Below are 22,156 nucleotides of genomic sequence, written 5' to 3'. Positions count from 1 at the left end.
CTTGTCAGGTGGTCAATACATCAGGTGGATGTGTTTTAGTCTTGAATCTGGGTATTCTGGAGCTTGTCTCGAGCTTGCATTCCAAGCAAGGCGTAGGCCTGATCTGCCACAAGATTTCAATACCTGCCAGGAAAGGGCTAGCTACTTACAAGATACGGAAGTGATCGATGACGATACGAACATTCTGCTGATTTTGCAACCCGGACCAATTGATCTTTTTAAGCTGTTCGTGCCTGCTATGCCCTTGTGACAATCCTTCTGATTTGTTTATAGTCTCATATATGCTTATCATATCCTGTGTATGTGTCATAGTCAGTCTATAAAATGAGTGGCATTTCCACTTAGGTAATGTACAACATGTCCGATGTATCACATATTTTACAAAATGGCTGACAAATTGGTCCATTTACTTCAGGTCATATGCCGAACGCTTTGGCGTTTAATGGATTCACCTAGTGACTGAAATGATATGATAAAAAGTAAAAGGAAGTCAATGTCTTGCGACCCGTGAAGGTCCCGGGGTTGAATAGGCCTTCAGCAACCCATGCTTGCCATAAAAGGCGACTTTGCATGTCGTAAGAAGCGAATAACGGGATCTGGTGGTCAGGCTCGCTGACTGACACATGTCATCGGATCCCAACTGCGGAGATCGATGATCATGTTGTTGGTCACAGAATTGTCTGGTCCAGACTCGATTATTTACAGACCGCCGCCACACAGCTAGAATATTGCTGAGTGCAGTGTAAATGTAAACTCCCCCACTCATTCACTCTAACGTCTTGCACTGTGTCTTTAAACTTGTTAAAGCATTCAGTTAATCTGTGAAAAATATTGACACATTTGCCATTCAGTGTGTATAATTAATCATAATGTATAATTAATAGGTATTTCATAAATTGTCTGAGTGGTGCTCGAATCAGCGTGTGGTTGGTGATAACAATCAATTGATCATGTCACGCATCGATGAAATTTCCAGAGATGACGCAAAGGAAACGGAATGGATTGTTCAATGTTACAGCGCCAGCAGAATGCAAATACAAATTACAACTGACAACATATATGTAATCACTATAAGTTTGTTTTCAGTATAGATTTGAAACATGGCTCAGTGCTTCAGTCCTAGCAGTCGATTGATAATCAGGAAAGACGTTGACTCACTCGCCTCCATATTGCCAGCCATGGTAACACTTCAACTTATCGCGATCGCACCAGATGTCGTGTTACACGTCAATACTGAACGATTTTCCGCTATCAAAATGTCAAAAACAAGGTCGACACCTTATCTAAGACACGATATCGACGGCATTCTTCCCTCAGCTGTGAAATCTTCTCATAGCATTTCAGAGACCTTGGAAATTGTACTGTAATCCTGATATAGAAACCTTTAAAAGAATGACGATGTGTAATGAGGAAAAACACTGACTGCCTCAGGTAGCCTCAGGTGACCCGTCAAATGGTCAAAAACTAGCTCTTTCCACTTCGGGAACCGCATACGGAACACGCACCTGCCAGAGGGCGTGGCCCTGGAGACAGAGGTAGAGAGGTAGAGGTAGAGAATCTGTCCATTATTGTCTACATCCAGCAGTGTGTTTTGACGTTTCGTCATCTGACACATCTTTGTATCGTATCCACAGAACTGATAAAACCCCTTTTCTTATATATTTAAACATGAATATTCCTCTATTTGGAAGACCAGATTAAAACGCTGAGTTGCAGTTTTACCCAATGTCATTCGGGAATATTTTCCCATAGCAATTTTCGATCTGTTTGAGGGGATGGTAGGGTAGTTTAATCATTAAAGCGTCCGTTCTTCACGCTTTAGACCCGGGTTCGATTCTCTACATGGGTACAATACAATAGAATATTGCTGAAAGCGGCCTAAAACCATACTCACTCATTCGATCTGGTTGGCTTTTTAGACGTTGATGAAGAATAAGAAAGATATAAGACTTTATGGATCACAACATCTATATTAGATTACGTCCCGGTATAGATTCTTTATACCGCTGACTTTCCGTTATAGATTCTTATACTGCTGATAACAACAATGACAACAACAGTAATAAATAATGGTAATCGCAGTACTAATAGAAGGAAGCCAACTATTGAAGAAGTGGAACAGAATGTGAATAGCTGGTAGGATAAGATACCAATAATGGCTGAATTGCTTTGTACTCTTCTTTTCATCAGATCATTGTAGGCATTGTAATATAACAAAGAAGTTGCAATCTTTGAAATATCATAGCTTTTTACAGCGCCTTTCTTTGCTAAACACCATATCATCGGACTGCGTTACTATGCTTGAACCGCGGTTCTACCAATGTACAATGTGATCGGGGGACACTGTACCCGATATATTCAAACTGTGAATATTTATATCTTCTGCGCTTCTGAGAGCCTTGGAACCGTGGTTCTGGCAATATACAATGTGATCGGAGGACACCATACCGTTTATATCCAAATTGTGAACATTTATGTCTTCGCATCTTCAGGGAATCCTGGAACCGCGATTCTGGCAATGTACAATGTGATCGGAGATCTGATGTCCTTAATCGTGTTGTTTCTGGAATATTGCGACGTCAAACCAAACTCGCTCGCTTACTTCAGAAACCCATGCTTCTTGTAAGAGACGACTAACACTCGCTGACTTGCTTGACACGTCACTGAATGCCAGTTGTGCAAATCGCTACTCACGCTGTTGATCACTGGATTGTCTGGTCCAGACTAGATTATTTTACAGACCACCTCCATATAGCTGGAGTACCGGTGAGTGCGGTGTAAAACCAAACTGTAATGAAGAAAACCCGCGCAAGGGTGCATTTTCAGAGAAGGCAGTTCTAGTGAGTTTCATCCTTTGTGCTTGCCACATTGTTAAGGTTCAGAAATTGCTTCGATAAAAGGCTTGTGAGTCCCTTTTAAACAAACAAACTGTGACGCAGACAAGTCGATAATATTCAGCTGTATATTGAATAAATAAGGTTACAATGATTGACAATACACATTTCTAATACAACAAAATACTATTGGATCACAAATGTAAAGTATTGGGTCACAAATCTAAAATATTAACTCATCGAAGTATTGACAGACAGACGGACAGACAGACAGATATTGTAGTCAGTATAAAAGCCAGAGGCCCATAATACAAAACAAATTAGTTGAAGAAAGCGCACTTAAAAGTGACAGGATTTATGTTTTCAGAGTTGCAGCTCTAGTTTCATGTATGTATTTCGAAAATTTACAAACATGTATAATGATGACATGTTTGTCTTTACGGTTAAGAATGTGAATTAAGTTTTGTTTGCCGACATTACCATACAAAAATGGAGTTAACCTATTTCTAGCATATAGAATATATAATTCATTATATAATTTACAATCAAAAAGGACATGTGTTTCATCTTCAATACAGTTCACATTATCTAATTTACAGTGCAAACAGACTCTGTCAGTCATTGGTATGCCATTACATCCTCCTAACTCTATACCTAACCCAAAATTGCTATATCCACACTTTGTTAGAGAGGATTTAAAATATAAGGAGACACTGATAATGATAGATAGCTTTCTGCATGCGGTAATGATTTCAAATGTTTGTAGGCAAATGAATCTGAAAGGGTATAAACAGTGGCAGACCATGATTGTTTGAGAGTATCAGAAAGCCGAAGTTTAGACTGCAGCAGAAATGCCTTGCTATCACCGGCATCCTGTGAGAGCCGTGCAAACCCAAAACCAAATGTAAATAAGATATATTTGTAGCCCATGTAGTCCTACCTGAATCATCAAGAGATTTCAACATATCATAACACTGAAATGGGAGTCGTTGTGATTCTAACTGAATTAACCTACACCAATATTTAACCGCTCCAGACATATAATTATATTGTAATGGAGGCCTGCCACATTCTCCTAGAACCATACTACCACTTACATTTCTGCCAATTCTGAGGTATTGTCTGCAAATCTTAATCTGAAGGCCTTCGATGATGATTTTACAGTATGACGTTCCCCAAACTTCAGATCCATAACACAGTATCAGCGAGACCATTTGAAGTCCTAACACAAGCTTCCAATTTCAAATACATGGACACTTATTTATTGTGAAATTTGCCGGGTATTCCAACATCCTTTCAAATAAAACTGTACGATTAATAATTATTGCATCAAATGCTTTTGCAAAATCTATAAAATCACAATACATCCTTCCCTTTCTTTGAGTATACTTTTGTACCACATCAGTAAATGAAAAAATAGGATCAGCTCTAAATCCGGCCTGGTACTCTCTAATTGTATTATTACTCTCATACCACTTCTGTAGCCTAGATGTTAGAATGCTAGTAAACACTTTACAAAGAGAATCTATCAATATTTGGGTTTTGCCGATGTGACGTTAAATATTTACTCACTCACTCACTCACCTACCTGAATCAACAAGAGATTTCAACATATCATAGCACTGAAATGGGAGTCGTTGTGATTCTAACTGAATTAACCTACACCAATATTTAACCGCTCTAGACATATAATTATATTGTAATGGAGGCCTGCCACATTCCCCTAGAACCTCTGCCAACTTTGAGGTATTGTCTGCAAATCGTAATTTGAAGGCCTTCAATAACTGTACAATACGATGTTCCCCAAACTTCAGATCTATAGTACAGTATAGGCTTAATGACAGAATCGAACAACGTGAAGAGATCCTGAGCTGAAAATGAATTGTAGGTGCTTTATTACCTTGAGAGAGGAGACAATGATGAACCTTAGTCCATGATAGCCTAGGAGTAAAGACTATGCCAAGATACCTATGATACAACTTCAGTTTGTTTACCCTCAAAGAACCAGTTTTCATAATGTCTTAAATTTCGAAACAATAATCTTTGTTTTAATCTTCAGACCAGTATGCCTGCAGAATAGCTCCAGTGCATTTAGCCTCTTCTGCAAATGAAGAGCAGTGTCAACTCCTGAGGCATCATCAGCAAACATTAATGCAAAGAGATTATCAGCATTAACATTGATAGTAACACCTTTTCCTCCAAAACGTTCTAAAACTGAAAAAGTTTGTTGATAAAGATAATGAATAATTGGGGACTCAAAATGCAACCTTGACGGGTGACTTGATTACACCCGAAAGTATCAGTGAGACCATTTGAAGTCCTAACACAAGCTACCAATTTCGAATACATGCACACTAAGGTATTATGGAATTTGCCAGTTATTCCAACATCCTTTAGACAGTTAAATAAAACTTTATTATTAATTGTATCAAACGCTTTTGCAAAATCTATAAAATCACAATAAATCCTTCCCCTTGTTTGAGTATACTTTTGTACAACAGCATTCAATGAAGACATATTAGGTCTAAATCCAGCCTGATACTCACTATTTGTATCATTACTCTCATACCACTTCTGCAGCCTAGATGTTAACCTCTATTTAAGAGGTACCTCTATAATTATGGGGTGGGGGGTGGGGGTGTCTTGCTTTAATCCTGACTTGAACAGAGGACATATAATACTTGTACCCAACACAACTGGGAAATTGCCTGTATTACATATTTGGTTAAAAGTATTGAAAGATGATGAACAGAATATGGTTTTGATGATTTAATAAATTCCGCTGCTATGACACCAGGTCCAGGAGATTTATTGTTTTTCAGCTTGTCAATGTTATGGCTCACCTGTTCTGTAATGATAGCATTTAAGGCATCGTCACACACAGTATCACACACTGCATCTGGAGTGTCAAATGAAAGTAACTGCCAGTCTTGATCACAAGTCAACAAAGAGGAAACTTGTTTCACCCAGTCACTTGGGTCAATATTAACGTTAATAACATGTGATTTGCGAATACTCTTTGTAAGTGCCAAAATCTTTTGGGTCATCCTGGGCTGGACAAGTTTGTGTTGTTTGTGTTCATAGTATTGTCTCTTTTCCCTTTAAACAGGCATTTCAACGATGATCTCAACGATTTGAATATATGCAAATCAACAACATAGTCTCTTTGAGCTCTAAAACAACGTATTTCTTACATTTTAGTTCTTCCAGTTTTTGGTCCCATCATGGAGGCTGGGTTTGAAGTTTCCTTGCGATAGGTTTATATAGTTTCTTAGCAAAGTCTGCAGACTGATAGAAAAAATTGTTTGTGACAGTTAATATTGCTGAGTCGATATTGTTATTTATCTAATGACACAGGGTTCCATGTTCAAATCTCTATAGTTAGTAATGAAATTTTCAGAAGGATCCTGCTTCCATACAAACTTTATCCAAACATGTCCGGTTCCACTAGTATTTTGTTTGGCATCTGTTTGTGTATAACCATCAGTATTAAGTTCACAGTCACATGCTGAGTGGAAGCCAGTGTTTAATGAACATGATATTGGGAAATGATTGGAATAGTCAACTTCAACTTTAAAATCACTTATGTATGGAAATAACTTTGCTGAAACTGTCACCTAATCCACAACACTTGAAGCGTTATAGGTACAGCAGGTGAATTCTCCATGTTTATCTGCAAACAGTCTACCATTCAGGATATGTATACCAAAGCTTTCACATACTTCTACCAGTTTTTGTTCCATAATTATTCAACTCTTTAAAGTGTGGTATTCCCAGAAAAAGCAGATATGCTGATTGAAGATTGTTGACAGCTGTTGAAATTTCAGTGACATAACTCAAACACTTTGACCCTTATCTGCTTATTTTGAAAGTGTTATTCGTTTACGATTACACTGCAAGATGTTATGTGAACTTTAGTGGAACTGTTTATTGCCAATTCTGAGCTCCATTCATGTCCACCACTTTACTTTTCTTCGGACTGTCCTCGGGATCACGTGGCAACACCTGCAGGCGTCACAAATGATATGAAGCTGAGACACATGGGTTTCCATGCGCAGTGACCAAGAAACTATGTTGCCAGCGTAAGAAAAACACGTGGGTGAAAAAGCCAAATCATTTGTGATGATAACACTTCCGATTAAGATTAAGCCTTAAGTCTTGGGATCCATGATCACATGCGTTATTCATCAGAAGTGTGAGTGACACTTTGAAGACACCGCCCCCAGTTATTGACGAATATATTCAACCTTATCTCAACTAACATGCCAGTGTCTTCTTCACTCAGTTGTAAGATTGTCGATTAAAAGCCATGAGTCCCTTTCAATGTCTTCCTCTGCTGGTAATATTAACAACATGTGGGTATGGACTCGAGTTGTTAAAAAACCCGGGGTTTGAGAATCTGGACCTTTCTGACAACTGGGGAGGATATGGATGCAAGCTTGATGTAACCACCAACGACGTCCATGGAGGAAGTCATGCCTTGAAGGTTTCCGGCAGGTGGGTAGATCGTGCGGGAAGGCGGGCAACTGCTGCTCTTACTCGAGAGTTTCTGACCTTAACATTCAGATCGAACTTTACTGATGTGTAAATGTATACCCTGAAAGAAGAATTTAGGTAATTTAGTACATCCAAGAATGGAAATGTTTCTGGTAAACAAGCTTGACTGGAATATACACATTAATATACTACGCAACAGTCACAGCGATGATTCACTCCGACAATAACATCAGATATTATCTACTGGACAAAAATAGTTATAGATTATATGTAAGCACATGGTTTGAAGTAACCATATGCTTCCAAGAACGTTCGAACAACAGAATACAAACTGTTTAATTGGCGTTTAATAAATTAGCAAATAGATAAGAAAACATTTTTGATAAATGTAAACTGTGTATGTAAGGATCTGTTCGTTTGGATTTGGTTGCATAACAATGGCTTGTGTCCTGTTTCCTACTCGCTCGCTATATTACTAGTCTGCGACATATTGGTCTGAAATAGTTGAAATCTCTTTGCACACAACATTTAGATATCCTTTTCCGGTGGATCTTGCTGATATACGAATCCTTAATATGATATGAACCAATTATAAAATGATACACACTTGTTTTGTAACACAAAGCCTTACAATTCGTCTGAGAGGTTCATTACAGTGTTGTATTCCCAAACACTGCTTATCACATGTCTGCTTTATTTTATCGGGGTTGAAAAGTTTAAGTATGGAAACAGACAGCTTGTGTTTGATATATATATATATATCCTATGGAAAGGAAAGCACCTGTTTCACATGTCACTTACCAGTCACATGTATTCATCGGCCAGAATTGCGGCATCACAACTATATGGTTTAAAATATAAATGTCGTTTGTTGCATGTACAAAACAGAAAGTTGAATGAATATTGTAATTTCTGTTTTTCATTCAGGAAAACATGGGATGCAGTTCATGGTCAGGTAATTACTCTGACACTCGATGGTCGCAGTACAATATTATTCATTCTGTGTTTTATTTAGGAAAACTTGAGATGCAGTTCTTGATCAAGTAATTACTCTGACACTCGGTGGAACCAGTACAATATTATCAATTCTCTGTTTTACTCAGGAAAACTCGGGGCGCAGGTACTGGTCAAGTAATTACTCTGGCACGCGGTGGTCGCGTTTTTTAATATTATTTATTCTGCTTTTTAATCAGAAAAACCTGGGATGCAGGTCCTGGCCAGGTTATTCCTCTGACACCCGGTGGTCGCTATGCCTACAGGACCAGTATCAAACAGTTGAACGACCAGTCCGGCTCCTTGTTTCAGTCCATGAAGATGAACATTGCATACACCTGGTCTGATACTGGTGTGTACATTAGACAAACACATAGTCAAACTTGTACTGCGTTTTCACCTTACTGTGCCCATCAACTACAAAAGAAACAACCGTGGAGACAATTACGTTTGACAAATACTAGACAAAATAAGTCAGGGATATTGGTATTGGTATGATTAATATTTAAACAGTGTGCCAATGAATAAACAGACCATTATTATTAATTTCAAAATTTAGATATGTATCTAAGTACGTTTGTCCAGTATGTTTTTAGGTAAAATAGATAAGCAGATACAAAAAAAATCAAAACTTTCAAACCTTCAACATTCAACTTTCTTCTGATAATTGAAGTTTTCTTTACTTTTTACATTTAATTCAATAAATGGTCAGATATTTAAGCAATCAACTCGGGTTGAGAATGGGACCAGTAAGAACATAAACGACTGCAAGTATTCTTACACTCTGTATTATCTGGTACTGACTTAGCCAACCATGATAAAGATGTAATCTGTTTATCTGTGTGACTTGTGTCGGCTATTTTTGGCCTGGAAATAAACCAAGGACACGATTATAAGAAATTGCAATGATTTCTGAAACGTAATACGCGTTTTTCTCTCAGAACGCCTTTGTTGCATAGTGCAAGGGTTACGTTTCACGATGACTTCTCAATGACAATGGCAATAAATATATTTCTGAAACTTTTTTTCTGTTCATATGCTAAGCAGAACTTTTGGATTTGTTTACATCAGTCGCAAATCCCAATTCATGCTTTGATAGTTTTAAACAAAAGTTTCAAAAAGTTCTGTAATTTCACTGTCGTTACACTTGAATTGCTGGTCCACTGATGGCATGAATGTCTGGAGTGTTTCCAGACCGCCGTTGCTTTCATGGCAGTGCATGACACATCACACTTGGTGTCAACACTGATTTCAGTAGTCTAATCTTTTACCATAGGGGCGGTAAAATAGTTATGTGTTTTAAGTGCCAATGATCCGGGTTCGACTCCCCACACTTCTACAGAATAAAAAAAACATTGCAGTTGTCCCCCACCGTAATTTTGCTGGAATGTTGCAAAAGACGTGTAAGTCTACTCTCGCTGTCTCAATATCTAATAAACCTTAAAGCTGGTTTGCGCTTTAAGCGAACTGAAATGTTTCAGGCGGATATTCAAGATCTGCTAAAACTGATCTGTTCTGCTTCCAGGCAAAACTGACTACTACCCCATTGGTCAGCATCCTTATGTCAGGTCCTCTACTGGGTGGTTTTCACTGAACGGAAATTTCACCGTGCCCCTTAGAAGTAAGTCAATAAAACGGGTTTATACCAATAGGTCAGACATCTGTACTTCATTCAATAGATGTGGGGTGGCTCTGTTATTATGCTGGCTTCGATTTTAGTACACAATGTGTGATTTCTTCAACCGAAATGGAATCTGTTTCAAGCTGATGCAAGACCTGTTTTGAATACTAAAATTCAAAAACCTGTTCTGCTTCCAGGAAAAAATCGACTGCGATACCATTGGTCAGCATTTCCATAATGTGAGATACATCATGTTGAAAACGTTAAGTGTCATTAGATATTTGAACATTAATACTTTTCATTAAACAGTTGTGGAAAACTTTTCAAAAAGACATGAATTACCAAGGCATAGACTTGGTAATTGTAAATACTAATTTACTATCATCTCAATCGACAGACATGAGTAGGGCCTATATACATTTCCAAGGACCGGTGCCTGGCATTGACTTTCTCATCGACGACACATCACTGGTGGAAGTAGATGAGGATGTTAACTGGAAGGCGGAGGCGGATGCTAGGATTCAGAAGATCAGGAAAAACATCATACATGTCAAGTAAATTACCCTTGCCTAAAAGAAACACAGACTTTATTGACAAAACAGCGACCCAATGTTCTACCTCAGGGTAATTATATATAAACCCCTAGTGATCCGTGCCTGTCGTAAGAGGCGACTAACACCAGGTAGGATGGTCAACCGCTCTGTTGTTCTGCTACAGGTCTTCAGTCGGTGCTTGTGATGAATGCCATAAGTTGGGCATAAATAGTAACATAGTACCATCACTATTTGATAGTGATTCGAAAATAGTTGTTCATAAACACAAGCTTATGATTTAGCTTGACTAGTGTAATAGTGAGTAAGTAGTGCTCAATCCCGCTTTTAGAAATATTCATGCAATATCTGGGCGAGGGACACCAGAAATCCACTTCACACAATGTACTCATGCATGGAATCGATCCGGGCCATGGGTGTGACGACCAATCGCTTTAACCTCTGGGCTACCCTACCCCGCTTTGATTATGAGAAGATTTCTCATTCACTTATTTGATTACGCACAGACTGTTGCGAACACTGCCTTCTATGGGTTAACCACAACTCACTCATGGCCATAAAAGTAATCTCTCTTGCATGTCAAATGTATAAGTTTACATTTACTTATATGACTGTCCTTTGTTTCAGAGTGACTCATTCATCTTCTTTCAACCCAGCTGATATTGAAATTAAGGTTTGACATACAAATATTATCAGTGCAAATGAATCTTGCTTTATGGTTGTAACTAAATTGGATATTCGCCTGTTTTCATCGTTCAATGTCGTTAATCCCAGTCGTTTACATATTACATTGCGTCCCGTTGTTTCGTCTACAGATAGATCTCAAGCGACATCTTTTTGGCTTTGGATCCATGGTCAAGGAGGATTTGATGACAAACGATGACTACAAAGGATATCAGAACTTTGTCTACAAGATGTTTAACTGGGTTACGGCTGGGTCGTTTAAGTGGAAGTATAACCGAGGAACTAGGGTGAGTACATCTGTCGTAGTGAGTGGGTTCACCCCACGCCATTTTAAAGTTGGAAAGGAATGTACCAGTATATGTGTTCTATGGTAAACTTTATGGATAGATGTGATACATTTGTTTAATACTGAGATAAACTCCAAACCATGAGCTCATGCATCCTCTGTATATCTGTGTGTGTGTGTGTCTGTCTGTCTGTCTGTGTGTGTCTGTGCCTGTGTCTGTGTGTGTCTGTGTGTCTGTGTTGCGGGTGGGGGGCAAGCTGAAAGCGCTACAATGTGATTATTATTACGCCGGATAACCAAAGCTAGGGAAGGTTGATAGTCACATGACTTATCCCATCGGGTACCCATTTTCTGCTTGGTGAACAGAGGCGTTTATTGAACACACTCACGATCACATGTGTCACATGTGCTTCGTTGTGGGCAGGACTGAAACGCTCATCAGCAGTCAAGGTGCCAAACACGGCCACCCATCGAAGGACTCTCCGAGCTCGAGGATGCTTAATTATATCTGATTTCTGACCTCAGATCATTATGGCAAGGATGCCTTCATATCCATTCCAGTTTGGTGTGTCATTGATTCCTCGATAATACGAGTTACCTCCCCTACATTTGGTAAATATGTTAATAAACCTCAAGGGCGGTTACTCTGAGATTTCAGGAATGACGGAAACAGATCGAAGGTTACGTGTAGACTTATAGGAAATACAAGGCCCGGGAATATGGAGGATCGCGATCATGTGGGATTAGCGGTACTTCAGATTCACTCCGGGGACGTCGTGAAAACAGTGCAACCGTCATCATAAGTACAACCCAAACACGATAAATATAAGTGTATTTTGTATACATAATATAGCATCAAGTCAGGAAGGGATGTCGTGGGAAAGCACCTGCGTAGAATTAGGTTTTATTCTAAGATTTGCATTTTTTATGAGCTGAAATTTTAAGAGTTGGACAACAGTAGCTAAAAGCAAATACATTCATATTTGATTGAGAATTAAGAGCACTAAAAGTATAATGTTACGTTATGTTACGTTATGTTACAGGACAAACCAGACTACAAGTATGCTACAGATGGTGTGAAGGTGCTGAAGCAGCATGGGTATGTTGTCACAACTACTGCTACTAGATTTACACATGCATCTTTCCACAGAATAATGGAGAAATTGACAGTCATGTTAACATACTAAGTAAGATATGTTTGCTTTTTTACATTTGTTCATTTTCAGTATGAAGGTAAGAGGCCACAACATGTTCTGGGGAGTACCAGGTCACTCTCCAAGTTGGGTTGAAGCCTTGAATGGAACAATGCTAAAGGCTACCATTGAGAAACGACTCAAGTATATGACGAGCATCACCAAAGGACAGTGAGTAGATGTTCGATCTCATGGTGTGGCTAAATTAAAGCATGGGCGAGTCTATTGCTGATTAACAAAATGTGATTTTTTATTACAGTGCAGAGTTCTAAAATAGCGTTGGTATACCAATACTATACTAATGATAATTCGATTTGAGATTATTTGCGTTACATATATGTACAAACAACAATAAAACGCCAACATCTAGTTTAACATTTTTTCTGGATACTTTATATCTAAATTTTAGTGAGGGAGTATGCTTTTACGCCGCTTAGCAATATTCCAACGATATTAGGGTGGGGATCTTCAGAAATGGGTTTGATTATTTGAATTTTAATTATAAATGGCACAAGTAATTGGATCTGGTTCTAGGGAACCGATAGATAGGGTAGGATATATTAGTATATTTATGACACTGACGTTTTATGTGCAGACTGGACCACTGGGACGTGAATAACGAACTGCTCCATGGCCAACTGTATGAGGAAAAGACAGGCGATCCTCACTACTCCGAGAAGATTTACGACATGGTCCACAAAGCCGATCCGTTTCCTACACTGTTTCTCAACGACTACGACGTCGTTGCCGTGGGAGGCGTTACTGACGTAGGCAACTAATACTTTCCTAAACACATTTCGAGATGGATTATTCCTTAGCCATTGTTGCACCTTTCTTCAGTGATCTTGAAATGAAGATTTAGGTCCCGCAGATGCCGGTGGTGCAGTAGCAGAAGAGCCGGAGAAGCTTGTCCATATACTATATTGTCCTTTGTATAACCACACAATGTGATATTCACTCATTCGTTCGTTTACCCACTCACTCACTCACTTACTCACCAGTCCACTCATCCACTCACCCACTCCTTCACGCACCCACTACAGGAGTTCTTACAGATGAACACTGGCATTTTTTTAACCCTTGTCAATGATATGTTTATGTCGGAGGTTGGGGATGGTGGTGGCGATGGGGATTGTCGTTTTACGGCCATCTCATTACCTTTCTGGATTAGCTCAGCGTCTTCATTCATTCATGTATACATCGCTATTGTTCCATTACAGGCATATGTCCAGCAGGCTAAGGCTTTCAAAACTGCTAATGTTGGACTGGGCGGCATGGGTTTACAGAGTCACTTCCACCCCTACACACGACCAGACCCAACGCTACTGAAAGTACGGTTTTGTCTTAGCATATTATATATAACTCTCTATTTATTCAACAAACCACATCATCCCTTAAAATTACATATAACAAATGTGAATCGAATTTTATTCCGGCAATGAAGTATACACCAGTAAGTAGTGAAAACATTAGGAAAGATACGTTAACCTTTCGATTTCCATTCAAAATACACCATTTAGTATATTTTGCACGTTCAAAACCATCAAATGATATCATTCACAACCTCAAGTTATTGAACGCTTTCTTTCTGTTTCAAACAATTTGTGTTAGGAAGAGTTCTTAAACCTTTTCTAACTATAGATAAGTTGCTCTGAAACCATATTTCATCTGTACATAATCGGCTATCTGCAGACGTTACCCCTGTTTCATCAGTGAAACGGTGAAACGTTTATGAGCTAAATTTTATATCTAATATACAAGTCGAATAACGCATCTATCCTTATTTCTAAAGGCACTGTTACCGCCAAATAGACAAAATCAGACATTAGTAAAAGCAAAGCAAGGTTTCTGCAATGGCTTAACAATTGGAACTCTATGAAAATCCTTTTCAAATGTAAACTTTATGGACACTGTGAAATTATTATAATTAACTTTAATATAGCTATGTGAGCAATCACAATGTGTCCTGTCACATTTATCTTTATTTGCATTGTACACGTCTTCTATTCTGGAATTGATAATAAAAAGAGCAAAAACCTGCCACCCAATGCATAATATTAGTGACACAACATTACAGACCCGTCTGGACAAACTAGCAACTGTAGGCCTTCCCCTGTGGATCACGGAGTTGGATCTCGTGCACCATGACGAGAACATCCGGGCTGACTGGTACGATATGGCTCTTAGGACCTACTTCAGCCACCCAGCCGTCGATGGCGTCATCTTCTGGGGTTTCTGGGATCATGACATGATGAGTCCCCTTTCAGCACTCGTCAGTGGATACAACTACTTTGTAAGTGGTGTTTTTCCATCACGAACGTGATGATATTGTTATGGTTATTCATACATTGAGTTATGATGTTATATCCTGCACAATAATTCTTGGGTTCTGGCCAGTGTGGTGGTGCTTAGATTAGCGTCCCGCAGTGAAAAAAACCCACATAATTAAGCGTGCTGGACCAGAAAGTACAACCTGACAAAATGATATAGATAAACTGCTATCTAACACACAAACTAATAATAAAAAAAAGAATCAAACCAACGCTGAGTGAAATAAAACAACAAACTCTAGAAAAATTGGCGTAATTTGTGTCAAGTAAGTTGTTCAAAAACTGTCATCATTTATCTGTGCGTTTTCCCAGTTTGTGACAAGGGTCCAGTGACAACTAAAGGAAGAGCTCGAAAAGCGAAATGTATGTGCGGTAGTGACGTCAGAGACATGCTATTTCTGCTGATTTACAAACTGAGAGAAAATTAAATTTACTCCCTACGTAAAGTGTATGATTTCTTCAAGGATGAAATAGACAGAAGGCCAAAGTATGCAAATTACTGAGTACATACTGCGCACTGCTTGTGCAGTTTGGGTTGTCATCACAAAAACGTACGTTCATTTCTCTTTTCACCCTGTTCTTTTAGTTATCACTGCACCGTCTAACAAACTTGGAAAACGCACAAATAAATGATAACAGTTTCTTCAACAACTTTTTTTTTTATTTGTGATCCAATGTGCAGTCCAATCATACTAGACTGTATTACTGTTTGCGACGGTCCCAGGCGTCACAACAAACTACTACCATCATTCACAGCTAAAGTGACGATACTGCAACACTACATACGGTCCAAGAGATAAGGCCTGGTGTATTTACCCCTGAGACTCAAAAGGTTTGAACGTCGATTCCTATGTAGTATGGAGGTCTTACGATTCAAACTTTTGGACCTCTCGAGGTAAATAAATGGATCTTATGTCTTGGACTAAAACGTCTCACGCTGCTGTTGATTACTGTTGCAGTTGAACGCTGCTGGTCAACGGTACCTGGATCTGGTCAAGAAGGAATGGTCAACCCATGTAGCACGAAAACTCTCCGATGGTTCGTCCTTCACTGTGAACGGTTTCCATGGAGACTATGACGTCGTTGTAAACTACAAGGGAAAGCCCATAATGTACCAGGAATTCCACCTGGGGAAAGCAGATACAACGCTTAAACTGGATATCAGTGGCGATGGACGTAAGAGGATAGGGTTTACGTTTTCATTGAGTTTATATCTACCAAAGAAATCTACTTAACATTGACTCGAACCATATCGGTGATGCTCTACGTAAAACTATATATAATATCAGTGAGTATAGTTTCACGCAGTGTTTATTTGGGGAGGGAGTGGTGGGGCACCATAAATTTGATTTTACACATTGTACCTATGTATGGAATCGAACCTGTGCCATTAGCGTGATGAGCGAGCACCTTAACCCCTTGGCCACTCTCCTCCACCACCACCACCCTTGAAGTGCAATCTATAAATAAACTGGGACAAACAGGATGTACACGTTAGGTTGCCTCTATACATTATTTTATCTGTATAAATTCAAATTATGCATTCAGGCTTAAATTGGAGGCTAGGATGCTTGGATGACAATCGTTCCTTGTATTCTAAACACAGCAGGTGTGGCTAGGTTAACGAGAGATCAACGAAAACAAGCCATTGGATGTCTACACAATCTCCGGTGGAGTTGTCTTTCAATAAATTTGCGGACGTTTAACGCCGTTGTAGCTGTAGCCTCCTAACACTTCTCCTTCATCTGTCTAGACCAGGTCACTCTTCCCACCACGATTGATCCGTTTGTCCACGTTACCCACCCTGTCCAAGTGTCTCACAACAACGAGCATGAGATTGGTCACATGTCTTCTGGAGCCCACAACACCGACATCCAGTGTGTCACTCGCTGGTCGGGGTTCTCACAAGTCGGCGATGACAAGAAGTCGTACGCTTTCTGCCAGGGAGATGAGGTTATGACAGGCTGTTCGAGTTATCATAAGGTATTTTTGGTGTTTAACATTCCCTAAGAACACAAAATACATTTGTTTCATCTCAGATTTCTTGTAATATTATCCTAGTATCTCCTCCAGTTTGAAACGCTACCGCACGTTTGTGCATTTTCCTGAGTATTCCTGGTTCCTGTAAGCTTATAACATATGCGGTACTGTGATTTTGTGAAATATTTTTTTCCTTTACTCATATGTGCCTCCTTCCGGCAGCGGGAGTTCAAAGAGACTGTTCCGCAACATTTAACATGCGGTGAGTCTACCCCAGTAATATACATGCTCTAATTAGACATTTACACTTATTAAAGCAGAATTTGATCACTGTTCCTGTTAGAATGGACAATGGTACCGTGATGGCGACCAGTTCCTGATGCACAATGGCCATATGTCCTGCCAGGCTTCCAATGGCTACAGGTCAACGAGCGGTAGGTACATTTGCATGTTTCATGTCAGTTTCAGTCCAAACATACTTTATTAGCAATTGTAAAGCAATATTCAGATGATAATAGTGTAAATGTAAACGAAACGAGAATGACTGTGCCTCTGTATTTATTGCATCAGAGAGAATCTTGTTTGTTTAACGCAGTTTACAGCAATATACATGTATAAGACTCCTGTGTGTCTGTCTCTCTCTCTGTGTGTGTGTGTGTGTGTGTCTGTGTCTGTGTCTGTGTCTGTGTCTGTGTCTGTGTCTGTGTGTGTACACACACGAGTCTGAACCAGACGAACCAGTAACTGGCCTCATGAGCATCGATCTGCGTGTAATCGGTCCAGCATGTTTAATGTAGTACGTACATAGTTGATGTGAAGTTGATGTCGGAAAATAGGCGTTCCATTAAAATGTGAAAGTCGTTTTCTTTCATATACAACTATTATGAAAAACGTATGATCACGTTGTTCATCTTTTGAGGAACAAGGATGGGTAACTGATTCATGATGCAAATTCAGCTTGACTTATAACGTGTAAAGTTTCAACTGATGTCGACCTGTGAAGGTTCCGGGGTAGAACAGGCCTTCAGCAACCCATGCTTGCCATGAAAGGCGACTAACGGAATCGGGTGGTCAGGCTCGCTGACTTAGTTGACACATGTCATCGGTTTCCTATTGCGCAGCTCAATGCTCATGTTGTCGATCACTGAATTGTCTGGTCCAGACTCGATTATATACAGACCGCCGCCATATAGCTGGAATATTGCTGAGTGCGGCGTAAAACTAAACTCACTCACCCACTCACTCAACTGATGTCACTGAACGTTTAACCTGTGGGTGATTACTAGCTATGTATGCAGGTGTCCAGGCAGTTGCCCGGTCTAGCTGTAAGTGATTACTAAATATGTATCCAGGTGTACAGGCAGTTGCCCGGTCTACCTGTAAGTGATCAGTAAATATGTATCCAGGTGTACAGGCAGTTGCCCGGTCTACCTGTAAGTGATCAGTAAATATGTATCCAGGTGTACAGGCAGTTGCCCGGTCTGCCTGTAAGTGATCAGTAAATATGTATCCAGGTGTACAGGCAGTTGCCCGGTCTGCCTGTAAGTGATCAGTAAATATGTATCCAGGTGTACAGGCAGTTGCCCGGTCTGCCTGTAAGTGATCAGTAAATATGTATCCAGGTGTACAGGCAGTTGCCCGGTCTGCCTGTAAGTGATCAGTAAATATGTATCCAGGTGTGCAGGCAGTTGCCCGGTCTGCCTGTAAGTGATCAGTAAATATGTATCCAGGTGTGCAGGCAGTTGTCCGGTCTGCCTGTAAGTGATCAGTAAATATGTATCCAGGTGTGCAGGCAGTTGCCCGGTCTGCCTGTAAGTGATCAGTAAATATGTATCCAGGTGTACAGGCAGTTGCCCGGTCTGCCTGTAAGTGATCAGTAAATATGTATCCAGGTGTACAGGCAGTTGCCCGGTCTACCTGTAAGTGATCAGTAAATATGTATCCAGGTGTACAGGCAGTTGCCCGATGCTGTAAGACCAAGAACCTCAAGTGTACGTACAGGGGATCAGGACCGTCTGCCAACTCTGTGGATGCCAGAGTGGAAACAACCTGCCAGCAGAATGAAGTAGCTACAGGTAGGTACAAGGTTCCTTCAGTCTGTACATGGAATCTGCCTGAAGAAAAAAACACTTTCACTGCCATGAAACGTATTATTGTACTAACTTGAAAAACGTAAAGAAACAAATGACGGTGTCATTCAAGCACAGTTTTTACTATTATTAAAGGTTGGCCAAATGTTAAAGAAATAAAATTTATTTGAAATACACAGTATATTTTGGAAAATCACAACTTGGTGATATTATAGAAGTCCGAACCATATTTTTTCCATTAAGACAAACACCCAAATGCCTAATGCAAATAGAAAAAAATGTAAATCTTTCCCAAGAGATTATCAAACCCTGAAAAAGTAATTTAGGACATCTTCCTAATGAAGATCCCCGAAATTTTTCTCGTGTACTGTCAAGACTGTTAATTTGCATATTGGGTGAAATATTTGTGTAATGTGTTAAAATCTTCATACAACAAGACATTGGTTCTGTCCTAGGCTGTTCTGCGTGGACATGGGATTCAGAGATGTTTGGAGCCTTCCCATCACTGAACAACAAGGGATGTGTTGCGTCCAATGAAGGCACCACAGTAGGTTAGTAAAATGTTGATATATACATCTATCTATCTATCCCCTAAATTTAAGAAATATAATTCTAGTCCACTTGAGCTGCATTCAGACGTACAAAATGCTTGTATTCAATGACCGGAAGTAGATGCGTCGTCTTTTAAATACATTTCTTGTCTATTTGGACTGCATTCGGTTTTAGGAAATGCTTATATTCAATGAGATCGTCTGGATTTACATACGGTTCTAAAGATAGATGCCACTGAAAGATCAGTGGGTTGTGTTCTGGTTGTTGTTCTACTTGTGGTCTCAAGGTTAGCAGCAGGAACGCAACAATGTTTACCCTTCACCGTACAGGTACATGGTCTTACGCTGCATGCTGCACTGCCCCTAAGCTTACCTGTAAGACAAAGGTGTCAAAACCCAGTGGAGTCCAGATGGGAGATAAAGCTGTGGTATCCTGTGACAAAGGAACTGTGATGTTAGGGTGTAACGTGAGGGCGAACTTTGGGAGATCTGGAGGAGCGTTTATTGGAGGTAATGTTTATACCAGATTCATTCTAAAATCAACAATTCGTGCGTAATTATGTCTTAACAAATTCTTAGCATAAATCATGAATTGGATTTCATTTTATCATGAGAAGCTTCAGTGTAAGTGAATGCAGAGTTGACTTAACGAAAACAAGCATAAATCCAAGTATTGTCTACATTTTCTCATTCACTGGTGTCATGATTTATAACGTGCACGCAAAATTCCGAACTTTTCAGTCCTGCAATGCGAATGCAATGTAAGTTGACCACCCACTGAACCGAAACAGTTGGTCATTTAAGATTGGTTTCTTTGTTGTGTAACGCCAGTTTTTCAGACAATCCAGTGATCACAAGCATGACCATCGATCCACGCAACTAGGATACCATGACAGGTGTGAACCTAGTCAACGAACCTGACCACTTTAGTTGCCCCTTGCGACAAGCATGGTTGCTGAAGACCAACTCTATCCCGGATCTTTATTTGTCCTTCGGAAAAGACACAAGTTAGATTGATTTTGAATAGTGTTTGGGATATGTATTCATTTCTTTTATTGCTCAGGTTCACAGCCAGAATGGTGCACTGCTGTAAATGGGCAAGATAAGGTGGCTGGTGAAGAAGGAGTACTGGCTGTTGCCACTTGCTGTTCACTTGATGCTCATGGTGGACCTATCATTGGTTAGAACTAGTGAATCCTAATCGTCCAAAATGTGTATTCGTGTTTCTTTATACAAAAACAATATATCTACCTCTGCCAATGCCGTGGTTTTATGTCTTCGATCATAGAATGTTCTTGGCTATAGCAGTGTTAATTCATAGCTCTTAGCTTAGCAGGTAATGTTAATTTGTCAGCAGCAGTCAGTGAATGGGTGACGCTTTCAGGCAGCTGTGAAAAAAGTTTGGCTGGAAGAATAACCAAATATAAGTCTCCGACGTTTACTTCTCTGCTGAATAAAACAACCATAGGAGACAATGGAACTCCAAAGGGAAATCAAGAACTAATTGCTGGTCGCATGATGTCCTTGAATAGCTAATAAGTGCCTGAATATCATTGTCATCTTATCACTGTTGTTGGTTCACGTGTACTGGTATTGCTATCTGCTTCCTGGTTTTCTTCACCCGATGAGATGAAGGAGTGAGAATACACCCAGAAATATATATATTTATACCTAGCCTGAATTCAGTGGGCGCCAACAAACGTACTACAATCTGTACTTTACTAAGGTTTAATCCCACATGTGTAACATCTCCCCAGACACCGAGTGGACTTATTTTTCGAACTGCCCAGTTGGTTTTCACAAGTAAATAGATCCGTGAGATCTATTACTGATTCTTTTTTCTAGAAAATAACAAATACTACTTCTACTGTCTCCCCTTGTGAGCTAAACCCTCAGTTGCGTAATTAAATATCCCCATACATCGCGGAAACTGTGAGTCGATAGTAGTCTCCTGGCAATGACAGTACAACAACCATATATTAAAGCGAGATCTTTGTTTATACTCCATGCAACACATATACACCGTCTGACCATGCTATATTTATTCGAATATGTTTAAACATATGTATATATTTAGGATACCGGGCATTTCACACATGTCGTATAGTCTTAAAGTCTTTTTTAAGCATTGGAGGCCTCATCGTCCAGAAAACAAGCTGTGCTGAAATACAAATTTGTGTGGAATGCTTACTGCTTAGACGATATTTTCCGATCATAACACATGTAGAAATAGTTATACTGTACAAGAAATGATAATTCAGTTTATATAATACAGGACAACATGTTACTGTTAACTATGAGAACGTGTGACATCTTGAATTATGAAGTTAGATGACAACTAAAAGTCTTCAAAGGTACATCCGACAGTGATCGACAAGGCGGTATACACGATGACTCGAAGTGTAAGCCGAGACATCGCTTGACATCACAACATAGACTGAACTTAATTCAATGCAGACAAGCACACGGCTCTTAACTTAACAGGAAGGGATGTATTAGCTCTTCTTGTCACTTGATAGGTTCCTGTTTTGAAAGGCACATTCATA

General features: G+C 39.6%; 1 protein-coding gene across 1 annotated transcript; it reads left to right on the top strand.

Moving 5' to 3' along the window:
- The first annotated feature begins 6,980 nt into the window (after positions 1-6,980).
- LOC137277086 (uncharacterized) lies at positions 6,981-20,873 on the top strand. The gene is made up of 18 exons (XM_067808747.1): positions 6,981-7,331; positions 8,525-8,676; positions 9,850-9,945; positions 10,343-10,499; positions 11,124-11,169; positions 11,312-11,467; positions 12,510-12,565; positions 12,693-12,830; positions 13,255-13,426; positions 13,880-13,990; positions 14,737-14,952; positions 15,949-16,165; positions 16,743-16,972; positions 17,313-17,403; positions 18,916-19,044; positions 19,515-19,610; positions 19,941-20,120; positions 20,674-20,873. Exons 1-18 carry the CDS (start codon positions 7,144-7,146, stop codon positions 20,793-20,795), a joined length of 2,553 nt encoding a protein of 850 aa, XP_067664848.1. The 5' UTR covers positions 6,981-7,143; the 3' UTR covers positions 20,796-20,873.
- Positions 20,874-22,156: the final 1,283 nt, after the last annotated feature.

Source organism: Haliotis asinina, chromosome 3 (assembly GCF_037392515.1).
Source record: "Haliotis asinina isolate JCU_RB_2024 chromosome 3, JCU_Hal_asi_v2, whole genome shotgun sequence".
In the NCBI taxonomy this organism is placed as follows: domain Eukaryota; kingdom Metazoa; phylum Mollusca; class Gastropoda; order Lepetellida; family Haliotidae; genus Haliotis; species Haliotis asinina.
This window is presented reverse-complemented; position numbering and strand designations above follow the sequence as displayed.

Bases quoted from the DNA above. Each gene is read 5' to 3' on its own strand.
- LOC137277086 (XM_067808747.1), top strand. From the start codon at position 7,144: ATGAGTCCCTTTCAATGTCTTCCTCTGCTGGTAATATTAACAACATGT. The intron at 12,831-13,254 runs GTGAGTAGATGT...TTTTATGTGCAG, and splicing joins ACGAGCATCACCAAAGGACA to ACTGGACCACTGGGACGTGA. The intron at 20,121-20,673 runs GTAATGTTTATA...TTTATTGCTCAG, and splicing joins TGGAGGAGCGTTTATTGGAG to GTTCACAGCCAGAATGGTGC.